The sequence below is a fragment of the Phascolarctos cinereus genome, unplaced genomic scaffold, assembly GCF_003287225.1.
Source record: "Phascolarctos cinereus isolate Bilbo 61053 unplaced genomic scaffold, phaCin_HiC Scaffold_3;HRSCAF=262, whole genome shotgun sequence".
NCBI classification, from domain to species: Eukaryota; Metazoa; Chordata; class Mammalia; order Diprotodontia; family Phascolarctidae; genus Phascolarctos; species Phascolarctos cinereus.
In genome coordinates, this window is record NW_027555736.1 from 7,447,001 (window position 1) to 7,472,076 (window position 25,076).

General features: G+C 51.1%; 1 protein-coding gene across 1 annotated transcript in view; it reads right to left on the reverse strand.

Annotated features, from left to right (window-relative positions):
- Positions 1-25,076, reverse strand: part of LOC110202209 (protein tyrosine phosphatase receptor type E) — a 171,112-nt gene that overhangs the window by 39,984 nt on the left and 106,052 nt on the right. The window contains 5 exon segments of the mRNA XM_078150689.1: positions 112-188; positions 191-247; positions 3,120-3,193; positions 3,485-3,584; positions 15,323-15,444. Coding sequence (XP_078006815.1) covers positions 112-188; positions 191-247; positions 3,120-3,193; positions 3,485-3,584; positions 15,323-15,444 — 430 coding nt within the window.

Here is a 25,076-nt window from a genome sequence, read left to right on the forward strand (position 1 = left end):
TGTCAAACGAAGGGATGGGGATTCCTGATTTCTAAGACCTTCTGGTCCTACGATGTGACCTCACACGTTCCATCCGCAAGGGGAGAAAGAAGAAAAACCAGACAAACTTACATTGAACTCTTCTCGAAATCTTTTACAATCGTCCGCTGACCGGACACGGATCTCGTCCTCCAGGTGCTCCACGGGGACGGGAAATACTTCTTGGGCCCTGAGGGCGAGCGGCTCAGCAGCATGACTCTCTGCTGCTCTGCGGGGATGGAAGGCCCAGGAGAGCCGTGAGCTGAGAGCAGGCCCCGCCTGGGCTTAGTGCGATGAACCCGCACACCCGACCTCAGCATAGAGAGAAGGCCTCCAAGGATCTGGGTTCAAATCCAAGCTCTGTCTGGAGACCCCGTGATCCTCTGAAGGCTGGTGACTCAAGGGGGCAGCACCTGGCAAGTCTACCCTCCCTCAACCCTCCTCACTTAAATCACCCCAGGAAGAAAGAGGCGACCACATTGCGGACCCAGACCCAGGCCTGGAAGGGGCTCAGAGGCCATCTGGACCAACCTTCTCTTTTGACAGTTGGGGAAACTGAGAGAGCCCCTTGGAGGTGAAATGCCTGGCCTGAAGCCCTCCAGGCGGTAAGGGCAGACCCCTAGAGGAGGAAATGTGCTAGTTTCCCTTTTCCCAGCTATCCCCCAAGTGACGACCAGCCCCACCAACAGTCAGCTCTGCCCCTGCACCAGAGCACCACAGAGCTTGAGCCAATGGGAACTTGGGGTCATATACTTTTACCCTTTACTTAAAATTGAAGTTCCTGAGGCCCAGGGTGCCCAAGGTCACACAGGTGGCAAGCAGTGAGCCAGGATTTGAACCCAGGGCCTCCAAACACAAGTCCCACATGCTGGATGCCCTTTTTCAAATGAATTCCGTTTTGTAAACTGAGTCAGCTAAGTGCCTCTCATGCGCAGGGCAGGGTGGCTAGATCTCAGTTCTCCTAGACTCCCTGAGGACAGGGATTGTGTCTTTCCAGAGTTTTGTGTGTTCTGACTATCCAGCACACAGGACCCCACAGTATCCTACCCCACAGTAGGTAATTTGTCGAATGAATGAGTAGATGGAGGAAAACTGAGAAAAGACCATAATTCCCTTCAAGGAAAGAACCTTTTCATCTACTTGAAGGCTGAAGAATTCCAGTTACTGTCAGCCCAAAATCCAGTACTCCAAACGAGGAGGTAAATTAGGACCCGTGGGCTTCCTGCCAGCTCTATCTAGACCACACTTCTATAACGCTTTAAGGTTTCAAAGCACGTTATGTCTCTAGTGTCTTTCCATGCTCATGACCACCTGGGAGGGAGATGCTGCTGTGATCACCATTTTACAGATGAGCAAACTGCGGGAAACACAAGTTAAGTGACTTGCCCAGGGTCACACAGCTAGTACGTGTCCCAGGTGGATTTGACCTCAGGTCTTTCTGACTCTCAGTCTAGACCTCTATCCTTCTTTCTACCACCCTGCCTGTGAGGACTCAGAACAGGTCAAGGACTTCAGAAATCTCTTCTTTGCTCCCTCCCTCCCTTTCTTCCAGGTGAATTCCTACAAGGGGTAGTTGCTAGGAAGATAAGGACGAGCTGTCTGTGAAGGCCCAGCCTTGCCAAGGCTGTCTGGGGGCTTAGGATGAGGTCTAAACAATGATACGCATGCACTGGTCGGCCTCTAATTACTGCTCCTCCAGACAACGGCCCTGTCGGGGTGGCCCCACAGACCTCATTCAGACGTCTCCTGGCACAGCCTGGTCCCTGACAGGCCACCAGACTGAGCCCATAGGGCCCATTCAAAGGAAAATCCTGATCAGCCCGGCCGAGTGCCAGGGGACCAAAGCCAGCCATGTCAGGGGGAGAGCCGAGAGCCAGCCTCCCCTCCCTCCCCTGCCAGCGGTCCCCAGGGAGCCAGGCATGGGCCGTGGCTCAAGCTTGCTGGTCCCCAGCCAGCCTTGGGATCCCTACTGTGAACGTCTTGGTTGGGAGGCTGATTCACAGAACCCCCAGGGCAGGACGGTGGGGCCAATTTCAGTTCAGTGAAACCTCACATGTAGTCAGAGTCACACCCCGCAGAAAGAGTTGAGTCCCTCTGGAAACAATAATGCCCTGATCACTCGGGGCTGGGCTTGCCTGGCTCCCGAGTTCCACCCTTCTTGGTATCTGCCTTCAAGGCTGTGGCTCAGCACTCTGCTCCTCTGTGGAGGGTCCCATAGGTCTGAGGTGGGCAGAAGCTTCTGCCTCACTCACCTGGACCAGGGGCTCCCATTCGGGCTTTTTTTTTTGTTTTTGTTTTTGTAAGTGAGATTCATTTTACAGGAAGTTGCCGGCACCAGCACAAACTGTGACTCTTAAAAGTGTATCTGGAACTGTTCTTCACATGTTCAATGTGTGAGTTTAAAAAAAAGAAAAGAAAAAACTAAAAAGGCCACCCCCAACTCTGTGGCTTCATGAGCAGCACTTGTGAATAGCTGAGTCTAAAACAGCATTAGGATGCTTCCCTCCCCCCATAGCCTGTGGAGAAAGCAAGACTGATTTAATCCAAGGTTTGTAGGTAGGAGGAATCTTGGGGGTCCATCTACTGAACCTCCTCATTTTAGAGATAAGGGAACTGAGGTGAAGTGACCTGCCCCAGGTCCCCCAGGCCTCAGGTAGAAGGGCTGGGGTTTGCACCCGGGACCTTGGACTCCAAATCCCTGGTTTTGCCACTGCCCCACGCTGACAGCTGAATGAAAGACAAGAATGGGCCTGTCAGCACCAAGGGCTGCCTGCGGGATCTCAGGATGACAGAGCGAGAGTCCTTGGCAAGCCCAGGGAAAATGAACAACGTGAGAATGGCCTTGAGCCCCTCAGGCACTGGACGTCCAAGTTACAGACTTGTTATAAAATTGGCGGGGAAGGGGGGGAGAACTGGGAGATGGGAGTATAAGCCATGAGTTTTGACTCCCTGAGAGTGGTCCAAGCAGTAAGAGAGAGGAAGGGGAAACCTCCAAGGCATAAGGCATTGCCTTCTGCCCCTGGGCTCCAGCTCTGGGCCCCAGCCTTGGCTTTAACCACAGAAAACCAGTCCCTGCCAGGGCCAGTGCCCCATCGCCTTACCTTGCTCTTCCAAGATTCCATTGGGGATTTTCTTGTCATTGGAGCTGACCACCGCCTTCCTTTGCCTTCTGAACCTTGGGAGGGGAAGACATTGGAGCGTTAACAAAGCCACTGCCTTGGAGGCAGGGGAGGAGTGAGCCCTCCCGTCCTCTCTCTAACCCAGTGTACCCACCAGGTGAGCCGGCTAAAACTCTTCCTGTTCATAGCTGCGGCAGAGGGCAGAGAGTGCCGTCAGCTCAGTCAGCCAGAGAGCATCCTCTGTACCCCGAGGAGAGCCCCGCCAATGCGCGCTCTCATTTCCTCATTAGATCATATCAAAACAAGCCCGAACGGGCTGGAAGAGGCACGTCAGAGAAGACGCCTACCTGAAGAAGTAGCTGGCGAGGAGGACGGAGAAAATGAACAGTAAGACCAGTACCAGGATGCCAATGAGCAGGGGCTTCGTGGGGCTGCTATCTGTCGAGTCTGGAAGCAAAAGGAGAGACCGTGTCCCTGGTGGAGGGTACTGTGGTGGAGCCTGAATCTAGCCCAGAGAGGAGGAGGAAAGACTTGGCCCAGGAGCTGAGGGAGCCGGTGTGGAGGGGAATCACAAGAGTCTCGGATACTGGGGCATTATGACTACAGGATCATCGTTTTTATGCCTCCCAAGGGCCTTAGCTATTATCTAATCCAGGGCATCTGTGGACCCCTCGGGCCTCAGTCTGGACACCTTCTCAGAAGCATGTTTTTAAGTGTGTAAAGGACACAGGACTACAGGGAAACCAGTTATACTGAAATGGTTACCAAAATGTTTTTTAAAAAACAACCCACATTCACAGACCTCAGGTGAAGAATGAATTTTTATCCAGTCCCCAAATCACGAAGCAGATGAAGGCCCTTGAAGGAAGGAAGTTCAGGGGCAGACCCATGGCCGCCCCGTGTGGAAAACCCCTCCATGAGCCACAGTCTTCTGTGACTTTATAGAGAATTTCCTGGGACACTGAGGGGTTAAATGACTTCGCTGGCCTTGAGGGCAGTGTGTGTCAAAGGCAGGACTTGAACCCTGGCCTCCCGGACACTACGCTCTCTGCCGCAGCCAGGAGGACACAGCTCCTATTAAAGTTTTCAAAGCACTTTGCCCGTGCCATCTCATTTGATCCTCACAACAACCCTAGAAGGGAGCTGCTGTTACTATCTTCATTTTACAGTTGAGGGAACTGAGTCACGAAGCTAGTCAGTGTTTGAGACTGGACTTGAACTCAGCTCTTCCTGACCCCAGGGCACTAACCACTGTGCTACCAACTCTCAGAACAGAGCCAGGACTTAAATCCAGATTCTCAGTGATCTCTTTCCCCCTGTACCAGGCTGCCAGTGACATCAGATTATCTAGTCTAGGTGTTCTTAACGTGGAGCCTGTGCACTTGTTCTTAAAATATATTTTGATAACTGTATTCCCTTTGTAATCCTCTGTCTTTGATTTTTGTATCTGGAAGCATGATTGGAGGAGGGGTCCCCAGGCTTCACTGGACTGATCACCAAAGGGGCTCAGGGTACATAAACAACTCAGAAATCCTGCTCTAGTCACTGATGCCTAAAGAATTAATCCCCTCTCACTGGAGTTTAAAAGTATCTGCTTCCTAAGTACAGGGTGGGGGAGGTGTGGTTAGCAGATAGAGGTTTGCCTGAAAGAGATCTAGGGGAGGAGGGGAGTGGCGAGTGACCTGAAAACCCAGCCACCAATCAACAGGCATTTGTTAATTTTCTGCTTGTGGCCAGAAAACATGCTTGGCGCTGGGCACACAGAGCCAACAAGAAAACAGCTCCTACCCTCGGGGAGCTTACCCCCCCCCCACACACAATATATATACAAAGTGCATGCTAGAGAATTTTGGGAGGGGAGGTGGGTCGGCACTGAAGGGAATGCGAATGTTAGGGAGGTGTCAGAAGCAGGGAGGGCGTGTCCTTCTGCCCCAGCAGGCCCTCTCTGGAGGCTGTGTTCAGTTCTGGTGAGGAAATCACACCATACAAGGATTCACTGAGGGAAGCAGAGAGGTTTCTTCATCCGTAAAATGAGACGTTGGGCTAGGGGACCTTGACCTTCCTTCCAGATCCAAGACTATGCTTAGGTACTTAGCCTGGTCAGTGAAGACTGAGGACAGACCCGCCCGGGCCTTTGCCAACACCAGGCAGAGCCTCCTCACACCCAGAGCTGCCCTGGGAGGTGGGGGACCCCCAGCACAGGGGCCAGTCAGGGTCGATGGGGATCCCTGCCCAGGCACAAATCCATCCACATGGCTTCCAGCTTTGAGATTCCCCGGTTCTTTAGCCCCCAACAAGAGGTCACACAGCTCCCCTTGGAAACCTCAAGTGACAAATGCATCTGCTCCCTTTGGAGGCTGGCTGCTCCCTTGCTGGATGGCAGCCAGGAGATCAAACCCAATCTTCTTTCCATATGACAGACTCTGATCAAAGACCTGGTTCCTCTCATCCCCGGTGGCAGACATGGCCTGGTAGCCCTTGGCCAGCTGGGCGACCTTACAGGCCTATTCCAGACCCTGTGCGGTTGCTTTAGAAACCCACCATCATGGCAGCTCCCGGATAGCGAGGCTGTCAGTGACCATCCACTCTAACCGGCGCCCAAAGCATGACTCCTCCCGGCAGAATCCCTGACCAAAGATCGCCCAGCCCAGCGCTGAAAGATCTCCAGGCTGAGGGCACCCACAATTCCCCAAGGAATTCCTGTTCCAGTTTGAAGCAACATTCAGGCTGTTCAGGAGCCTTTCCGTAACTCAGGCCAAAATTTGCCTCCTTGGGGCCTCTCCCCATGGGCACCACTTCTGCCCTCTAGGGCCAAGCAGGAAAATCCAGACTTCCTTCTCCAAAAGCCCTTCTTTCTTACCTTTCCCATTTTCTTCCACCTTCCTCCCCTCCTCCTCCCTGGCCTCCTTGCTGGCAGTCCATTTCCCCAGTCCAGGCCTGGGACACTCTCCCCTCTCATTTCTGTCTTGGCTTCCATCAAGCCCCAGCTAAGACAGCACCTTCCCTGCAAGAAGCCATCCCCAGCGCCCTCATTCCTCCCCCTGTCAATGTCTCCAACTCGTCCAGCCCAGGCCTTCTCTGTGCAGGAATGTTGGCACATCGTCTCCTCTGCTAGGCTCGCCAAAGCCTGTCTGCAGTCTTTCTTGGGTATGCTGAGGTATGGTAAGTATCTGCATTCAGTACACACTTAATAAATGCTTGTTGGCCTGATCTGCATGACACCTCAATCGAATCTCTTTCCAAGAGCTGTTTTTCCTCGTATCCCTACAAACAGAGCATCAGTGTGGAAGAGTGAATGGAGAACCAGGCTCATAGCTGGGAAGATCTGGGTGCAAATTCTACCTCTGAACCACAGTGGTGGCTATGTGAGTGGAGAGAAGAGACTGGACAATATCGATGTTATGGATGTAGAAACAGGAAAATCTGGCAACTGACTGGATCTGCTGTGTGAGAGAGTCAGGAGCTCAGGATTATGGGAGATCAGGGTCCTGTATCTTTGTACCCTAGCACTTAGGCCTGTGTGTGCTACCCAGTGACTTGGCTTGGCGGGACGGCCCTTTAAGTGCCCCCTTCGAGGCAGTGAGGCATGGGGGGCTGGGCTTCAAGTCAGAAAGACCCAGGTCAAGTCCAGTGCCTAACATGTAAGAATCATAACACAAGACTGGGCAAGTCAGTGCATCACCAGGTGCCTGAGGTGCCTTCCTGCGATTTATCTACTGAGTTGTGCAGGGGTCCCTGATCTCCTCTACGGGGAACTCTCATTGCTGACAAGATCCCCCAGCTGCTTTGTGCCCACCCCATCCACCGTGTGCCAAGCTCAGCCCTCTCTCAGCACAGCCACCCCCAATCTCTCATTTGAGGGCCTGGCGTCTTGAGACCATTCACTATGAGCCCCTCTTCTGCCCTCTCCTCATCTCACACCCCTCTGCCATCATGGCCACCACCTCCTCCTTCCCTCCTGGCCATTCTCCCAGCAAGGCCAACTCCTCCTGTCTTGTCCATCAGATGGCCCCCATCCTCATCCTTCCCCACTTCATCCTGAATCTCTCCCTATGTGCTGGCTCCTTCCCTGCTGCCTAAAAACATGTCTGCATTTCCCCATCTCTAAAGAATCTTCACCAGATTCCATTCTCTCCTCCATCTAGAGATCATCCTTCATCTCCTCTCCCTTTTCCAGAAAACTCCTTGAATGGGCACACACCAGGAGCCTCCAATTCCTCTCCTCTGCACCCCAGACAGCCCAGCTTCCAACTCCATCACTCAATTGTGCTCTTTCCAAAGTTGCCAAAGATCTCTTGACTGCCAAATCCAATGACTCCTAAAAATCCTCCTTCTTCTGGGCCTCTCTGCAGACTCTGACACCCTCACCTGTAGACTGTTCCACTCCTCAAAGCTCTCCCCTCCCTGGGGCAGCTAGGTGGCACAGTGGATAGAGCACCAGCCCTGGATTCAGGAGGACCTGAGTTCAAATCCAGCCTCAGACACATAATGCTTATTAGCTGTGTGACCCTGGGCAAGTCACTTAACCCCATTGCCTAGCAAAACAAACAAAAAAAAAGCTCTGCCCTCCCTCTGTTCCACACACAATGCACTGCCTTTAGGAGAACAGAGCATCCTCTTATTGTCCACTGGGCAGGAAAAGCTGATTATGACTCAACGGGCCATTAAAAAGGGAGCCACAATTAGGGGTAAGCATTCCTCCTTTGGGTGGCCAGGAGCACATGGCAGATAAATCCCAGGTCTGTGTAACCCCGGGCAAATCATTTAACCTGTCTGCCTCAGTTTCCTCAGCTGTAAAATAAGGATGATAATAATAGCATCTACCTATCTAGGTCAATGTGAAGATCGAATCAGATAATATTTATAAAAATCTTTGCAAACTGATTGTGTGTCTTGTTGGTATGTTCTGTGAGGTTTTTGCATCTTTTGTGCGCAGGAAATAAATACTTGTCCCATGCCTGATTTATATTGTGTAGTGGGAGCCTTCCTAATTGCCTTTTGTAGGGAGACCCAGAGACCGAGCCCAGACTCTCATGTGTGTAAGAGCTGAAGAGCCAAAGCGAGGGAGCTCGTCGCCCACTATTGGCAGCCAGGCTCCTCGGGAATGAACCTGGTCCAGCCTCAGTGCACATGACCCAAATGTCCAGGGGCCCGGTGGAAGGGAGAGCTCTCATCTCTCAGCCCCATCACCCCTTCCCCCTGCTACAAAGCAGCCCCTCCCACCCACCACAGCACTCTCACTGAAAGGCTGAGTCATTCTCAAGCTACTCCTAAGCAAGGCCCCTCCCCACCCCACCGATAGGTCACGCCGGTAAACAAACCCTTCTTCTATGATTTCCCCTGACAGTCAGGACCTAGGGAAGAGGGGTGGCAGAGCTGAGCCTGTTTCACAGACTCCTGCAAGGTCAGAGCTCAAGGGACCTTCCAAGGCCCCAGGCCACAGGATTTTAGGATCCCAGGTAAAGAGTGAGAAGGGGCCTCATCGGCCATCTAGATATCAGGGGGTCATGAACTTGGATGGGGGAAAAAATACATCTCTATTTTCTGTAAGAGCAACCTGAAATTTAGCATTTCCTTAAATTTCTTAAAAACGTAATTCTGAGCACTGGTCCATAGGCTTCTCCAGATTGCCAAAGGGGTCCAGGCCACACAAAAAAAATAATGATCTCTGATCTAGTGTAACTGCCTTATTTCACAGATGTGGAAACTGAGGCTCAGAAACGAGATTTGACCAAAGTCACACAGGCAGTTTAAACAAGAGGTGGGGGGAGGGAACAAGCATTTATTTAGCGGCTGGTATACAGGGGGTCTCATTGAATCTTTCCGACCACACTGGGAAGTGCGATTATTATCCTCATTTTACAGATAAGGAAACTGAGGCGGACAGAGGTTTTTTTTTTTTTGAAGTGACTGTAACTGAAGTTACACAGCTAATGTCTGAGACTGGTGTGCGCTGCGGCGCCCCTTAGCGGCCAGATCTGGGCTGTGGACTCAGGTTCACTGTCCAGTCCCAGGGCATTTGGTTCAGGGGTGATCTTTTCCCTCCCTCCCCTTTGGGTCTTTCCTGAGAAGAGGCGGCCAAGGGCTGCTGCCTTCCGGGATGAGACGAGTGGAGGGGGGCGGTGGGGTGGGCGGGGAGGGTTCCCTTTTCACATTTCCCACTTCTGCATTTGTAGCCAAGTCAGCTGAGAGCCACAGGATTGTCAAGTTTCTTCCCTGCCCAGGAACGTCGCTGCTAGCTAGAGACGCACCAATGAGGAAAGGCATGGATGAACAGGGAAGAAAAGATGGCCTGCTTGGCCCACTTCCTCTCACAGGCTTCTCCAGCACATGTGCTGGGTATCAGAGGGATGGATAAAGTGCTTGCAGGACGGCCTGGATAACCGGTTACCTGCTGAACAGGGTCAAGGCCAAGTCCACAGAGCTCAGAGATCGGGGGCTGGTTTTGGTTTTAAAGTTTTATGGATGCCTTTTGTCCTCTCTGAATCTATGGCTGGCCCGGGGAGCCTCCCACCTCCCCAAAACTAACCCAAAAAGCAGCTTCAAAGGATGGCGCCCGTAGCATTCCACCCTCATAGGCCCCCACCTCTCCAAGGAACAGAGAGCTGCATTTCCACCCCTCTCCTTCAGGCCAAGATCACTTATTCTAACTGCAGGCATTTGGCTTCATTTTACTGCCACGAGGGTGGTCTTTCAGAAGAATGGATGACTCCAATGGCCTGTCAGACTCAACCAGTCAAGGGCAAGAGCAAGGCAGAAGGTGGGGAGGGCTCATGGTTAGGTCACGCCCATAGGAAAACCTCTTGTTTTTCTAAGCCCCCAAAGGAGTTGGGGAGGGGGGCCCAGAGGGGCCAGAGAAGGCCCGGGGAAGGCTAGAACCCCTCCCAGATAACAACAGTCTTCTGGGGTTTCCAGGTCTGCAAGCCTTTTGTAGACACGATGTCATTTGAGTCTCCCAGCTCTCCTCTGAGGGAGCCACTTGCTGGTTGGAGAAAAGTCAGCTTTGCTCTCTCAGCCTCTTTCCTCATGTGTAAAGTAACAACCAGAATTTCAGCTTTGGAAGGTAAAGATCTGAAGAGCCAAAGTGAGGGATCCAGGCTCCTCAGGAACAAACCTGGTGCAGACACAAACTGCAAGGGCCCTTTGGTGGAGGGGAGAGCTCACCCCCCCCCCCCCCCCCCCCCGCCCCATGGCACTCTCACTGAAAGGCTGAGTCCTTCTCAAGCTAATCCTGAGCATGGGCCCCGCTTCCCCAGCGACAGGTCACACTGGTAAACAAACCCTTCTTCTACGACTTCCCCTGACATGTCAGGACTTAGGGAAGAGGGGTGGCAGAGCTGAGTGTGTGTGCACCCCCACCAGGGACCATCCTGGCTTAGCTGGAAGGTCTCAGCCCACTGCTAGAGCCCTGCTGGCTGGAAGCCCCTCCACACATACATATAAGAACAGAGCCAGCCATTCGGTAGCTCGCAGCCCTCTAGGCAAGGGAGTTGGGCTGGGAGATCCCATCTCCTGCCTTCTGGGATTCCAGGATTCTCGCCAGCATCGGAGAGTTCAGAGGTCCCGAGGAGGCAGAGAAGGCTTCACTCATAGGATCAGATCATCTTCGAGCTGTCTGCCACCTTGGAAGCCAGCTCTCCAACTTTCTACCACTCCTTGTCTGCAGCCACCCTCTGAATTCCTTCCAGTGACGGGAATCTCATTACTGCAGACAGCCAGGCTTTCAATTCTGAAGTTACTCTGATACTGATTAGCAAGGTTTTTCTTATGTTGAGCCATGTTTGTTTGTAGCCTGGGGTTCACAGACTGTGGATAAGTTGCAAGGGGTCTCATCCTGGATGGGGGTGAGGTGGGGAATCATTTTCGCTAATCTCTCAAGGAAATGCAGCGTTTTATTCAATTATGAATTAAACAAACAAATGCAACTCTTGTGCCCGGAAGGGAGACCCAGGCTTAACCAGCCTCACTACCAAAGGGATCCATGGTGCAAAAAAAAAGCTTAAGACCTCTGGGTCTGCTCACTGGTTTTGCTTTCTGGAGTGAATAAAATCAGCTGAAATATCCGCCGTGCTTTGGTGCAAAAAATTTCCCATAAATTATCTCATTTGAAATTCAAAACCATCCTGAAGTAGGTGCTGCTACAGGTGTTGTTAACACTATTTTACAAGTGAGGAAACTGAGGCTCAGAAGTGGAGAACCCCAGGGAAGATGATCCGCAGAGGCACCGAGAGGGTTCCCAGCCTTGGACACCGGCCTCTGACCAGCCGAGCGTTCCTCTATGGCGGCCCACCAGGGACTTCCCCTCCCTCCCCCTGGGTCCCTCAGCCCTCGGGGCCGGCTGTTCTATCTGCTAATGAGATCATCCCCTGACACCTGTGCCGCCAGCTCCTTCACAAGGATGTCATGAGACTGTCAAGCATCTGGCTGAAATCCAGACACGAACCTCTCATCAGAGGAGGTGGGGGGAAGACAGAAGATGTATTTGAAGAAACTTCCCCTATTTCATTGGTCCCTGCACCCGAGGATTGGAAAGAACATGTGCTGGGTGTTAGGGGACCCTGTTAAGGGTGCGTGCTGGAGCCAGCTCCACACCAGCTTGGGAAAGCCGGTTGTTAAATTTTCCACTGTGATCATTTACACCTCAGAAATTGTCAAACCCACAAATCAGGGCTTGATTTTTTGTTTTGTTGATTGGACTCAAGAAAGTGATGGAGAAAATGCGAATGCAAATTAAACTTGAAGGTTTGTTGTACGCACATTTTTTAAAAAGAGAGCCAGTTGTTAAACATTGACCAGCTCTCCCCTGTCCTGACTCCACCAATTAGTCAAGGGACAAAGTCACTCCATGATTCTGGGCCCAAGTCTGTTCATCAGTAAAATGGGCTGAATATGAGTTCTAAGATCTAACGTTCATCACGATTCTAGTAGAAGACGAATCTCTGCTTTGATCTTTTCCTCCTCCCCCTTGGAAGTGTTTTAATCATTAGTTAATGTGGTAATTATAATATCATAGATGAAGAGCCGGAAGCACCTGGCCCAGAACTCTCACTTAACAGATGAGAAAAGCCAGGCTAAGACACAGGTTAACTCACTTGCTGCAGGGCCTTTGACTGACTTCAGACACTTCCTAGTTGTGTGACCCTAAGCAAGTCACTTAATCGCCGCCTGCCTCAGTTTCCTCATCTGTAAAACCTCCCAGGATAGTTGTGAGGATCAAACGAGATCATCTTTGTAAAGCACTTAGCCCAGCCACTAGTACATAGTAGGTGCTTAATAAATTCTTGTTTCTTTCTTTCCTTCCTTCCTTCCTTCCTTCCTTCCTTCCTTCCTTCCTTCCTTCTCTTCCCTCCCTTTTCTTTCCTCCCTTCCTCCCTCCCTCCCTTCCTTCCTCCCTCCCTTCCTCCCTTCCTTCCTCCCTCCCTTCCTCTCTCTTCCTTCCTTCCTTCCTTCCTTCCTTCCTTCCTTCCTTCCTTCCTTCCTTCCTTCCTTCCTTCCTTCCTTCCTTCTTTCCTTCCTTCCTTCCTGTCATCTTCTTATTACCTGGTTGCCAGGTAAGATTTTATGCCTTTTTTTCATTGGCTACCCCAGACAGAAAGCCTCAGTCTTCATAGCTCAAGCTACAGAAACATCTGGTGGACCAGCTGGTCCTAGCCTGGGCAGACCTTGAGGAAAGGGGTAACGCTCACACTCCTTTTGGGGGCTTGGATTGGACGTGGTCTCCAGCCCCAGCCCAGAATCGCAGAATTCCATTCTCTTCTGGGATAAAAGGCTCCATTGAAACTTCACTGGGAGGTGTCCCAAAAGGTCAGCAGAATGGGAGAGAAGAGAGAAAGGCTTTCCCTCCCTCTCCCCCAGGACCTCAGGGGTCTGTACGCTCCTGGCCACCCCCTAACAGTAACGGCTGGCCTCTGGGCTGTGCTTTCGTGTTCACCGTCTCTGCAGTTCCCACCACTATCCCAGGAGGTGAGCCTGATTCTCAGTTCCATCTCACAGAGGAGGACGAGCGCATGAAGGACTCGTCCAAAGCCCCCTGCGAGGCAGGGCTGGAACCCAACATTTCCTGATTCCAGGTCTCAGGTGTTAGGCTACAGAGGCTAGTGAGTGCTGCCTTGGGAGGCAGAAGGGCTATTGCTCCAGTCCCATCTCTGCCCCATCCTTGTTAGCTGTGTGACCCAGGCTCCGTTATCTGTAAAATCCCAGGACCCTCTTCACCACATCAGGCCACACCTGCCTGGTTCTGTTGGGTCCCAGAGAAAATGCCGAGGAGCAAGATAAGCTGAGGGGCTGAGAGGGGAATGTAGGCTCCATGGGAGGGAAAGCCTCCTAAGGATGAGATGCGGGATGGGTTACCTGTGGAGGGAGGGAGCTGCCCATGCCTGAAGGTCGTCCAGACAGGGCTGCTTACCCTGACGAGGCGCAGATGCCAGCTGAGAACAGCACGCATTCCAGGACGGGCATGACAGTAAACCTGCATCTCCCTTTATGGATGGCTCTGCATCCACCACTGGAGGGCACACTTGCCCAGCTCCTGGGAGGTTTTGTGATAGCTGACGCATGTTTAGCCAGGGAAGTCAATAGTCAGAGCCCAGCAGTCAGACCTGAGTTCAAAACCAGCCTCAGACACTTACTAGCTGGGGGACCCTGGGCAAGTCACTTGATCTCTGTTTGCTTCTGTTTCCTCATTTGTAAAGCAGTGATAACAGCCCTTACTCCCAGTATAGTGAGGATCAAATGGGACAATATTTGTAAGCACATCCTCAGCACTGTCGTGCTCTGTAGAAGTCTGTACCCACCCTCCCTTCCCTGCCCAGTCCACACCTCACTCCCCAACACAGACTCCTAAATCCAGTGTCTCCGGCGTCCTGGCTGGTCCATGAATAAGACCTTCATCTCGTGGCTGTGGACATTCTCTCCAGCCGTCCCTGGGCCTGGGAGGTACCTCCTCCTCTCTGACCACTGACCTCCCTGGCTTCCTTTAAGTCCCCACCAAAATCCCACCTCCTACAGGAAGCCTTCCCGCCCCCCCCTTAATTCCCTCGGTTAATTTTTCCCTATTTATCCTGTCTGTAGATTGCATATATTTGTTTGTGTGATATCTCCCCCAGTAGACTGTGAGCCCCTTGAGGGCAGGGCCTGTCTTTTGCCTCTTTTGTATCCCCAGTCCTTAGCACAGTACCTGGCAAATGGTAGGTGCTCAATATAATGTTTATTGACTGACAGAATGATCAGTTCATGAAAGGAAGTAATATAGGATCATAACCTCTAACATTTCTATTGTGCTTTAAGGTTTGCAAAGCACTTTATAAATATCTCATTTGATTGTTACAGCAACCTTGGGACACAGGGGCTATTATCCTCCCCATATTACAAATGAGGAAACTGAGGCTGAGGGGGAGATTCAATGCCTTGTCCAGGTCACTGGAGCTGTTGTCTCAGGCAGGATTCGAGCCCAGGTCTGTGGAAGGTGGGTTAGAAACAGCCTGTACAAGGCCTTCAATCCCAGAATATCTAGTCTCTGTTTTATCTGTGGGAGCCAGTAAAGGTTTAAAGCCTGGGCCTCAGGGGGATTCTTTGGGCAGCTGGGTGGAGGATGGATTGCAGAGACCCCATTCCATCATGTCCCCTCCCCCACGAAAAGCAGGGCAACACCACTGCTGGGAGGCAGAGCCTTCACTACCCAGGCTCCCTCTGGGCTCTCCTCCAGAACAGTATGGAAGCCCTGTTTGCTTTAATGTGACTTTCATAGCCACAAACTCTGAAAAGCAGCTGGTCTGTTAATGAATGACCTCTCCACTCTTAGTTAATGCTCCCTGGCTACTGTTCTGGGACACACTACCTCTGCTCCAAGAAGTGCTGCAGAGCCTGGCACCTTCTACTGTGAAAATAACTCACCTTTTCCCTGTGGTTGTACCCAAGGGCAGGACGCCCCTGAAGGTCTTAGAAAGGGAACACCGGATAGCTAGGTGGCACAGGTGATACAGCACCGGCCTTGGAGTCAGGAGGACCTGAGTTCAAATCCGGCCTCAGACCAAACACTTGACACTTATTAGCTGTGTGACCCTGGGCAAGTCACTTAACCTCAACTGCCTCACAAAAAAAAAAAAGAAAAGAAAAAAAGGGAACACAGAATTGCCCTTGGGGGCATCCCTGCAGAAGGAGGGTCCAGTGGACAGGGGAGAACTTACTTGTAGTAGTCTCATTATACAAGGGTGTGGTCTCGTTGCTTATAGAAGCCTCGGCGGCAATGGCAGTGAGGGCCACGCTAACACTGAGCAGCAGGGGCTGGCCCGTGGGGTCCATCGTGGATCTGCAAAGCAACCCAGAAGATGCAGGGGATCAGTAATGAGGACAGCCCTGGGAGGGAGCCCAGCTTCATTAGCCTAATTCTGTAGAAAAAGAAATGGCACCCCAGGGAGGGGATCCCGCAAGGCCCCACAGCTAGTAGGCAGCAAGAACCGTGGGAGCCCACCAAGCTGCCCCCAAGAGACTGGTCAGCCCCTCCATGCTACAGAGCCCTGCCTGGCCCACTGAGAGCACTGGAGCTCTCAGTGGCCCAGGGATGGAAGAATGCCTTCCTTTCCTCCCTGACATTCAAGGCCAATAGGAGTAAGAAAGAGGCATGTTTTGCTCTGTTCTGTTTGGTTTTGTTTTTAAACCAAGCACTTGAACTGAGCTGTACAATTACATTGTTAAAATAATTTCAACTTAACACATAAATATATTGACTTAAAAAAACTGTTCTTGTGGTAAAAATATGGATTTAGGCAAATCACTGAGTACCTTTTGTTGGTCAAGGAAAGAACAATTCATCACATTACTGAATGGGAGAGATGGAGGCATGAGTGGGTGGGTGGATGGATGGAGAAACAGGAGAATGGATGGATGTCTGCACATATAGAATGAATGAAAGAGGGATGGGATGGATGGATGGATGGATGGATGAATGGGTGGGTGAGTGGGTGGGTAGATGGATGGATGATTAGATGGATGTATGGGTGGATGGATGATTAGATAGATGGTTAGAAGGATGTATGGATGGGTGGGTTGATGAATGGATGGATGGATGGATGGATGGGTGGGCAGGTGGGTGGATGGGTGAGGAGGTGAATGTTCTACTGAAAGATTGGGGAGGTCTTTTCAGGTTTGATGGAAGTCTTGGGGCCTCTAGGCTCAACCTTGGAGTGACTAAAATAGTTTCATAGATCTTTCACAGAATCTCAGATGAAAGGCCCCTCAACACATCTCGTCCAGTATACACCAGAACAGGAATCTCCTCTAAAGCACACCTAAAAGGCCCTTGCTTACTCACTCTTTGGTCCCAGCTCTCCAACAAGAGGGAGTCTATGCCCCCTGAAGCAGCCCACTCCACGTATGTGGAGTAAGTGTCTGAGGCCAGATTGGAACTCCTGAGTCTTCCTGACCCCAGGTCCAGCGCTCTGTGCACTATGGCGCCCCCTAGCTGCCTGTCCTAGACCACTGTAACTGTCTCCTACTTGGTCTTCCTGCCTCTCCGGTGCCTCGTTGGCACAGCTGCCTCCCTGAGGCACTGCTCTAAGGGCATCATTCCCCCTCCCACCATGGCTCCCTAGTGCCTCTAGAACAAAGCACCCCTCCCTCAGACCGCAGTTACTGCCCCAAAGGCCGACGCTGGCTTGTCTTTGCAGCCTTCCCTCCTGTTACAGCCAAACTGGGATGTCAGCTGTTCCTGAGCCCATTTCATCTCCACCTGCCATGTATTTGCACAAGCTGTTCTGCACACTTCTTCTGTGAAGTCTTCCCTGATCCCCCAGGTGTCAATCTCTTCCAAATGGACCAAGGTTTGAGAGCTGGAAGGACCCTGGAGATTTTCCCTTCATTTGTAGAGAAGCAAACCAAGCCCCAGAGGGGCTGGGAGGGGCCTTAGCAATCATCCGCCCATTCTACAGAACAAAACTGAGGTCAGGCAGATCACCACAGCATGGCCTGGAGCACAGGCCCTTTACACCCCACCCTGAAGCCTCAGATTTACTCATCTCCACATCCGCAGCATTTTCCGAGTGCTCCAAGGTTTGCAAAGAACTTTACACGTATTATCTCATGGGAAGAGGTAGGATCATCTATCACTTTTTTATGACCTGCCTAGTATACAGTGAGTGCTTAATAAATGTTTGAATTCATCTTTATCCCCAGGCTCTTCTTCCACCTGTTGGCTGTGGGTGACCCTGCAGTGCCACCTGCTGGCCAAACTCCTGGAGAACAGCATCTTGGCTTCTTCCACCCTCCCCACACCTAAGGCATGCACACAGCCTTCAACCAGAAACTCAGAGTGAAGACCAGAGGGGTGGGCTTAGGAGGCTGCTCTAGGAATGCCACAGGCCAAGGTCTCAGAGGTGCCAGAGCTGGCCCAAGATGGGGAGTTGGGAAGCTACTGCTAAGAGACTTAGAATTGGGGACAGACATTCTGCACCTCTATAAACCCGGGAGGGAATCCAGAGGAGGCAGATGCTGTTTTCTGGTCCCAGGCTGTCCCGGGAATTCCTCCCCTTTCTCTTGGTATAACACACAGCGATGAGGGGGATCCCCTTTTCTGGAGCCCCGAGGATTCACCAGGAAGGAGGGAGTCTCAGCCCCTTGTATCTCAACTTTTAAGGACACAGCCCAAACCCAGACCCCAGGCCATCCAAGGGGATGAAAGGGACCTCAGAGCTCACTGAGCCCATGCTGGACTGAGCAAGAATCTGCTCTGTGAGACTACTAACTAAGCCTAAACATCCTGGGAATTAAAGCAACGCCCTCAGAAGTGAGAAGCCAGGAGGCCCAGGGCCTAGGCTGGAAGACTGCGTGTTTCTGGGAGAATCCCAGACAGCAGAGACAGCCAGGATGACCAGAACCAAAAGAGCGCCTCCTTGGTCACCCCCGACCCAACAGGTGGACACCCAGTGCTGGCTCGAAGACCCCCAGGGCTCCTATCACCCCAGGGCATATGGGGGGTAGACTGAGGCTCCCCTGATCCTGGCCCTAGACTCTAGGAGGATTCTCCATTACATATCGAGCAGGAAGAAGACCAGTCTGGCTGGGATGGAGAAGCCACAAGAGAATAATAAAGGATGAAGTTTATGAATTGGATTGAGGCTAGGATGGACCTCAGAAAAAGAAGCAGCAGCCTGGAACACTGGAGCCACTAGCTGTGGGTTCCAAGGGAAATAAAAATAATATTTATATGGCAGTCATTACCTCTGCTGAGCTTTGGCACAACCCTCCGGGACAGGCAGGGCAGGGATTGCCAGCCTCAGTGTCCTCATCTGTATCCTGAGGAGCTTTGACTAGGGACCCCTCAGGTCCCTTGGTCCCCTGCGCTGCTCTGTTCCCCTCTCTCACACCCATGACGGCTCAGACTCCAGCCAGCCCTGCTCGAAGGCCAGCGGGGAAGACCTTGCATGGCCCAATGTCACCTTCTCCACGGTTGGACGGCTTTCAGTTACACTGATCCCAAGCTACCGCTGCAGCCTCTGCCTCTCAGGCAGACATGATTTTCACGATTTTCACATATGAGATACCTGGGAAAAGCTGTGCATTAAAACAGCAAATTGAACACATCCAGCGGTATTCCCCGGGGGGGATGACTCAAAAGCCCTGCCTCAGGGGCCTCCAAATCTGACAAGGGCCGCCCCCACGGAGGCCACATGAGCTTGGGAGCTACTGTCCTCTTTGGGCCTGGCCTGCAAGGCAGCTTCATGGGGAAGCCGCTACCTTCTGGGAAGGAAGCCAAAGGGGAGGGAGTGAAGTCAGCAGGGGAGATAGGAGCTGCTCGGAGCAAATCCACAGTCCCTGGGAAAGAAGGTTCGAGGCTGAGAGCATCTCCGACCAAAGGAGGCTTCCTTTATAAACATTTATAAATGCTCAATCTGAATGGTTGCCACAGTGAACTCGAAGGCTGAGCCCCAGGGGACGAAGGTGGGCTCTGGCTGTGAACATGAACCAGGATGTTTACTGGATGGCCGTCTGTGGCCAAGATGGATTTCTGCCCTCCTGCTTAATGTGAGCTTGGCGTTTCTCTGCTGACCGAAGACTCGGCTCGGCTCCACTGGGCTCTTTTCCCACAGCGTCCACATCGATCCTTAGCACCCTGCTCATCCCATTAAAGACAGAGACAACAGCCGTGCATTTCCTCCTTTCTCTTGCCTCTTGGGACAGATTTGAGTTTTTCTCTGGGAAAGCTGGTGGCACATCAGAAAGGCCACAACAGAAAAGTCCGGCTACCTCAGAGGGTCCAGCACCCTCCACCTGGTTATTCACCCCCTTCCCATGAAGGGTAAGCAAAGCAGGCCATGCTGGGGTCCCCCATCAGGAGCAGGCACCTCCCAGCAGCACGGCCGACATCCTGCCCTTGTTCTGGATGAGGCCTCCCTTCTGCTAAGTACGGCACCCAGAGCATGGAGTCACAATGGCTCTCCAAACCCAAGCATCTCTCCTTGTGGAATCCCTGACAAGTCAGAGAGCCTTTTCTTGAAGATCTCCAGCAACGGGTAACTCCTTACTTTCCCAAAGCAGTCCATCTGCCTCTTGGAGGACCTAATTCTTATGAAGCTTTACTTACGTTAGACCTCATTTGCCTCATTTGTAAAATGGGGGGTGGTGGCACTAGATGGTCTCCCAGCTCCTTTCTGGGGCTAACCTTCTATGAACCTTTACCTCTGACAGTCCCTAATGGCATATGCAGAATTAGCTAGCACGCAGTCACATAGTTCACTTTCTGCTAGCCATGACCTCTCACTGCCTTACTATGACAAGTTGACTCTCTGCCCCCAAAGTCCTTGCCCAGCATGGAAGGAGAGCTGATGATTCTGGGTGTGAAGGGGCTCGGGAAAAACCTTTCCTCTAGCAGAGGTGATGCTGACCTAGGGGAGGGCTGGGCCAACATCCTGAATTTCTCTCTCCCTTAGATGGGAAGCTCAAAAAGACTTGTTAAGGCCTGGTGAGGCCAAGTGGTGAGCATCACTCAGTCTGAGTCAGAGGACGTCTTGTCCCTGGATTACAAACCAAACGACCAAGAGAGAAGATGTCAGAGGGAAGAGGAGGAGAGAATCCAATGAAGTTATGTCCAAAGTCCAAAGGGAGGTGGATGGCTCCCATCACGAGGGCCATCCCTTGCAGACTCAGTGCCAGCAGAGAAATCTGACATGAAAGACCAGAGCGAGGCCAACACCAAGCCCGCGGAGCCTGCACTGTGCCTGGCAGCCCTCAGCTTCAGGCAGGTGGGACCTGGAAGCCTGGGGTAGGGATGATGTTTGGAGCTAGTTACAACCACCGACTAAAAAGGAGCTAAGCCGGCTATGAGTGCTAGTGAAGTCAGTGCTGGCCAGGGAAGGAGGAGAGGGGAGAGAAAAGGGAATAACCACTAACTATGTGCAGGGTGCTTGTGCTAAGCACTTCACAAACATTATCTCATTCATCCTCAAAACAATTCTGAAAGGCAGGTGCTATTATGATCCCCATTTTACAGATGAGGAAACTGAGGCAGACAGCCGTTAAATGACTTGTCCTGGGTCACACAGCTGTGTCTGAGGCTGGATTCGAACTCAGGTCTTGAACTCTGTGGCACCCCCAGGCTGCCTTTGCATCCACCTTCTACCTCTGATGTTTCCAAGCTCAGTTTGGCCTGGGCTAAATCACCCCAGTTTGCTCACCTGCCTATGTCCAGAAGCATGTGTGCGGCTCCAATGAGAGGATGTAGGTGGGTGGTGCTGTAGGCTGGATGTGTCAGTTATTGTGATCCCAAAAGCCTCTCACACCGTCCCTCCAAGGTCACTCTGGCTGTGGACAGGAGTAGGCTCACTTCAGCAGCTAATCAGACCGTTTGTTAAGTAGCTCAGACTCGGCCCCTTAGAGGAATCGGTGATCGTTCTTGGGAAGCCGACAACCTCGTTCCTGAAGGACGTGCTGAGTAATTCTGGCAGAAGCTTGGGGCGACAAGCCGATAACCTGCCCCACTCCCCCATGGAAGGCTCTGCCTGTCTCAGCATTCGTCAGACCCCACGGTCAGCCTCAAGCTTTAGATGCAAAGACAGGATGGTGGGAGCATCTGGCGCTGGAATACCTGGGTCCCCACCCGAGGTATCCTACAAATGTTCTCATAAAAGGAGGGGGGATGTTGCTGAGACGACATGAGGAGATGAGGCACTAGGAGTCAGATGGGTGGTGGGAAACACTTCCCTCCCCGCCCTTCCAAACCTATCCATCTATCCACCAGGTCACTGCTGGGGAGCAGTGCACTGACAGGGAAGATGAGTAGACTTTACTCAGCTCATGTTTTTGTACGTGTGAAAGAGTCAAGCATCTATCAGGCAACAAGCATTTATTAGGCACCTACTATGTACCAATGACTGCCTGGCACTAGGAATACAAAGAAAAGGAATGAAGTGAGCTCTGCTCTCAGCTGGCATATTATCAACAATCCAGCCAAGCAGGCAAGACACAGCACAGAGTGCAGCGCACAGCCTGGGAGAATGCCCAGAGGAAGAGAGGGCACCGAGGCCCAGGAGCGAGACCCAATTCTGTCCCACTCCCCAAAGGATGCCCCGAGTCCTCGGTCTCAGAACTGGTCTCATCACTTATTTCTCCCCTACCTCACACCTTCTCTGGCTTCCTTATCCCAGGAGCAGACGCTTCCAGTCCTTCTCATCCAAGTGCTGTGGGCTAAGAAAGTCCTTTTAGGGTCTAAAAAGGATGGTTCTGGAGGCTCCCGGGAAGAAAAGCCACAGCCCAGGGGCCCACGGCTACCCCCTGGTGAGCCCTCCATTGTCTGCACATTCTGAGAGACAGCATCCATGCTCTGAATTCTAGTGCCTTCCCTCTGCGGGTTATTTCCAATTTATCTTGTATGTGGCTTGTTTGTACATGGTTATTTTTATCTTGTCTCCCCCAGTGGTCTGTGAGCTCCTCCAGAGCAGAGACTCTCTTTTACCTTTCTTTGGATCCCCCCAAGGGGTGCTTAGTACAGCACCCAGCACATAGTAGGTGTTCAGTAAATGTTTACTGACTGACCAACTAACTCGTTGGTCCTCCCTCAAGCCCAGCAGATTGCCCATAATGACAAATTGGAAAATAATAATTGCTGGAGGGGCTGTGGGAAAACAGGTACCTTGACTTGGTATTGCTGGAACTGTGAACGAACGTTCAGTCCAGCAGTTTTGGACATGGCCTAGACTATGCCCCCAAAAGTCACTCATCTCTTCTTACCCCTAGACCTGGCATTATGACTACTAGGCATATATCAATCCATCAACATTTGTATACCAAAAAGAGATGAAAGCAAGAGGGAAAGGAGCCATATTTACACAAATACTCTTAGCAGCTTTTTTCATAGCTGCAAAAAGCTGGAAACTAGGGAGTGCTTTCCCTATTGGGGAATGGCTAAACAAATTATGGTATATGAATGAACAGTTTCAAAGAAAACTAGGAAAACTTGTATGAACTGATACAGAGCAAAGTGAGCAGAGGTAACAGAACCTTGTATATGAAGACAACATTATAGGGGAAAAGTATAAAAAATGTAAAAATGATGGGAAAAACAACTTGGGAAGACTTCAGAACCCTGATCAACACAACCATAAATTATGATTCCAGAGGACTGATGATGACCTATGCTAACTACCTCTTCCCAGAAGACTCCGGGTGCAGAATGAGGCACATTTTGGAGTTGGCCAGTGTGGGAATCATTGTACCTGTTGGCTATAAGAGTTTTCCTTTTCTTTTTTCTTTTAAATTGGAAGTGTAAGGGAGAGAGAAAAATGCTTGTTAATTGAAAAATCAAATTAAATTTCAAAATAAACCCAAAGAGTCTCTTTAAAAACAAATCGTACCAACCCTTTAGTGGAGTTGTCTCTGCTGGGTCTTAAAAGAGCCTTAGTCCAGAGCATAGTGGGTTCGAGGCAACTTGCTTACTCAGACTGCTTTTTGTCTGGTGTCTCCTGCCAGACTGACTCATCCCTCATTGTAACCTTGTGGTCTACCAATCTTTGATGCGTTTGTTTCCCTCTTCAAATATAGCTTTGGCTTAAAATTTTGGTAAAGATCTCCTCCCTCCTCCATTGACTAAACTTGCTATTCATCAAAACATATTTCTGCTTTCATCAGTGGCCATCCCTTGGAAGGACAGTCCATATTGCTGTTCCTAGGAGGAACAATTCCCAGGGTTATATGTGTAGCATGTATGCATGTATCTATATTTCACTATGTGTGTGCATGTACATGGATGTGCATGTGTGAGAGTATTAACACAGGTTCTCTGGCCAACTGTATGAGTTAGCTCAGCACTAGGATGCTCTGGGGATGGCAAAGCCCTGGGCTTGCTTATCCATAGCTAAGCGCTACTCAGCACTGAAGGCCTCTGAGGATGACACTGTTATCCCTTTACTGACCATTGAGTAGGAAGAGCCAGCGACTCTGGGCCTTTGAAAGGGAGTGGCCTGGCCTCAGATTCTTCTTCCCCTTCTTGGCCTCAGAGCACGCTCATGCCTCTTGCAGGAGGAGGGGTGGGGGCGGGAGGTTGGTCAACTTTCTTCCACCAAGCAGATGGCAACCCCTTCTAGGTGGCAGCTGGAACAAGGACTCAACCAGATGAACCTTGCTTCTCTGCCTGAAAGCAGGTAAGTAAATTATGATCTCAAGATGGACCCGCCCAGTTTGGAGGTAACTGACAGGGAGCAAGGGAGTTTCCACAGTAGAGAAGATGACCACCCCGGGCCAAGAGGCGGGACCCACCCCCGCCTCTGGACTGCAGAGAGTCAAGGTGAAACATCCCAGTGCCCACTGGGCAGGCGTACAGACTTTCACATTCCAGGGTTTAAGGGTGTAACACGTGCCAACAGCTGCTTACTCAAGTCATTGTCAATGTTTGCTGAATATAACTGTGGTTAAAAGTTAACAGATCCTGTTCTATCTCTCTGCCAACACGACCTTGGGAGACCTTTTGTTTGTAGGAAATAAATGCCCATCCCACACCTCATCTACGTAGTCCATTTGAGGACCTTTCTACTCTGCCCCTTTGGGGGAGACCCTAGACAGGCAAGCTTTAAACCGTTCTCCTTGGGGTCTAAGGACAGAAGTGTAATAACCTCAGTGGCTCCCTATTACCTCCAGGATAAAATAGAAAATCCTCTGTTCTGCTTTTAAAGACTTTCATGAACAGGACTCCTATGGCCCTTCATAGACACAACATTGCACAGACAAATCCCTGGGGAGTTCCATCACCTTTATTAAGGATATTCTATTATACACACACACACACACACATACACACATACCTATTATATAGGTACATACACATATACATAAACAGACACATATGTCTCATTCTACAACCTCAGTCCATTGTCCCCCTTCACTGCCAGTCTTCTGGAATGCTCTGGTCATTCCACTGATCAGAGAACCTAATTCTTTCAGACTTGTTCATCTTTACGACATTATTGTCATTGTAGAAATGGTTCTCCTGGTTCTGTTTCCTTCATTCTTTACCGGTTCCTAAGAGTTTCCCCAGGTTTCTCTGAAACCATCCCCTTCATCATTTCTTACAGAAAAACAGTATGGCATCACACTGATAGATCATTGTTTGTTTGGCCAATCCCCAGTTGATGGGCATCCCATCGTGTCCTGTTCTTTGCCACCTAGGGGTCATACAAGCATTCAAGGAAGATCACCAGCATGTTAGGAAGTCCCAACCAGGGCTGTGCTGTAAATGTTTTACAACCTGGCTCCAGGAAAAAAAAAATGTATGCAGACACACTTTCCTGCTTACTCGGCAGTATTAAGACTTTCATAAGTCTAGACAATTAACAGAACGATAAATCAGGCCCTGCCGATTTCTAAGGTGTAGATGCTGTCATTGAAAACTGAACAATCGCAGGCTGGTTGGAGCTGGGCTTGGCCACAGCAACTCCTACATCCCTTGGATGAAAGTGT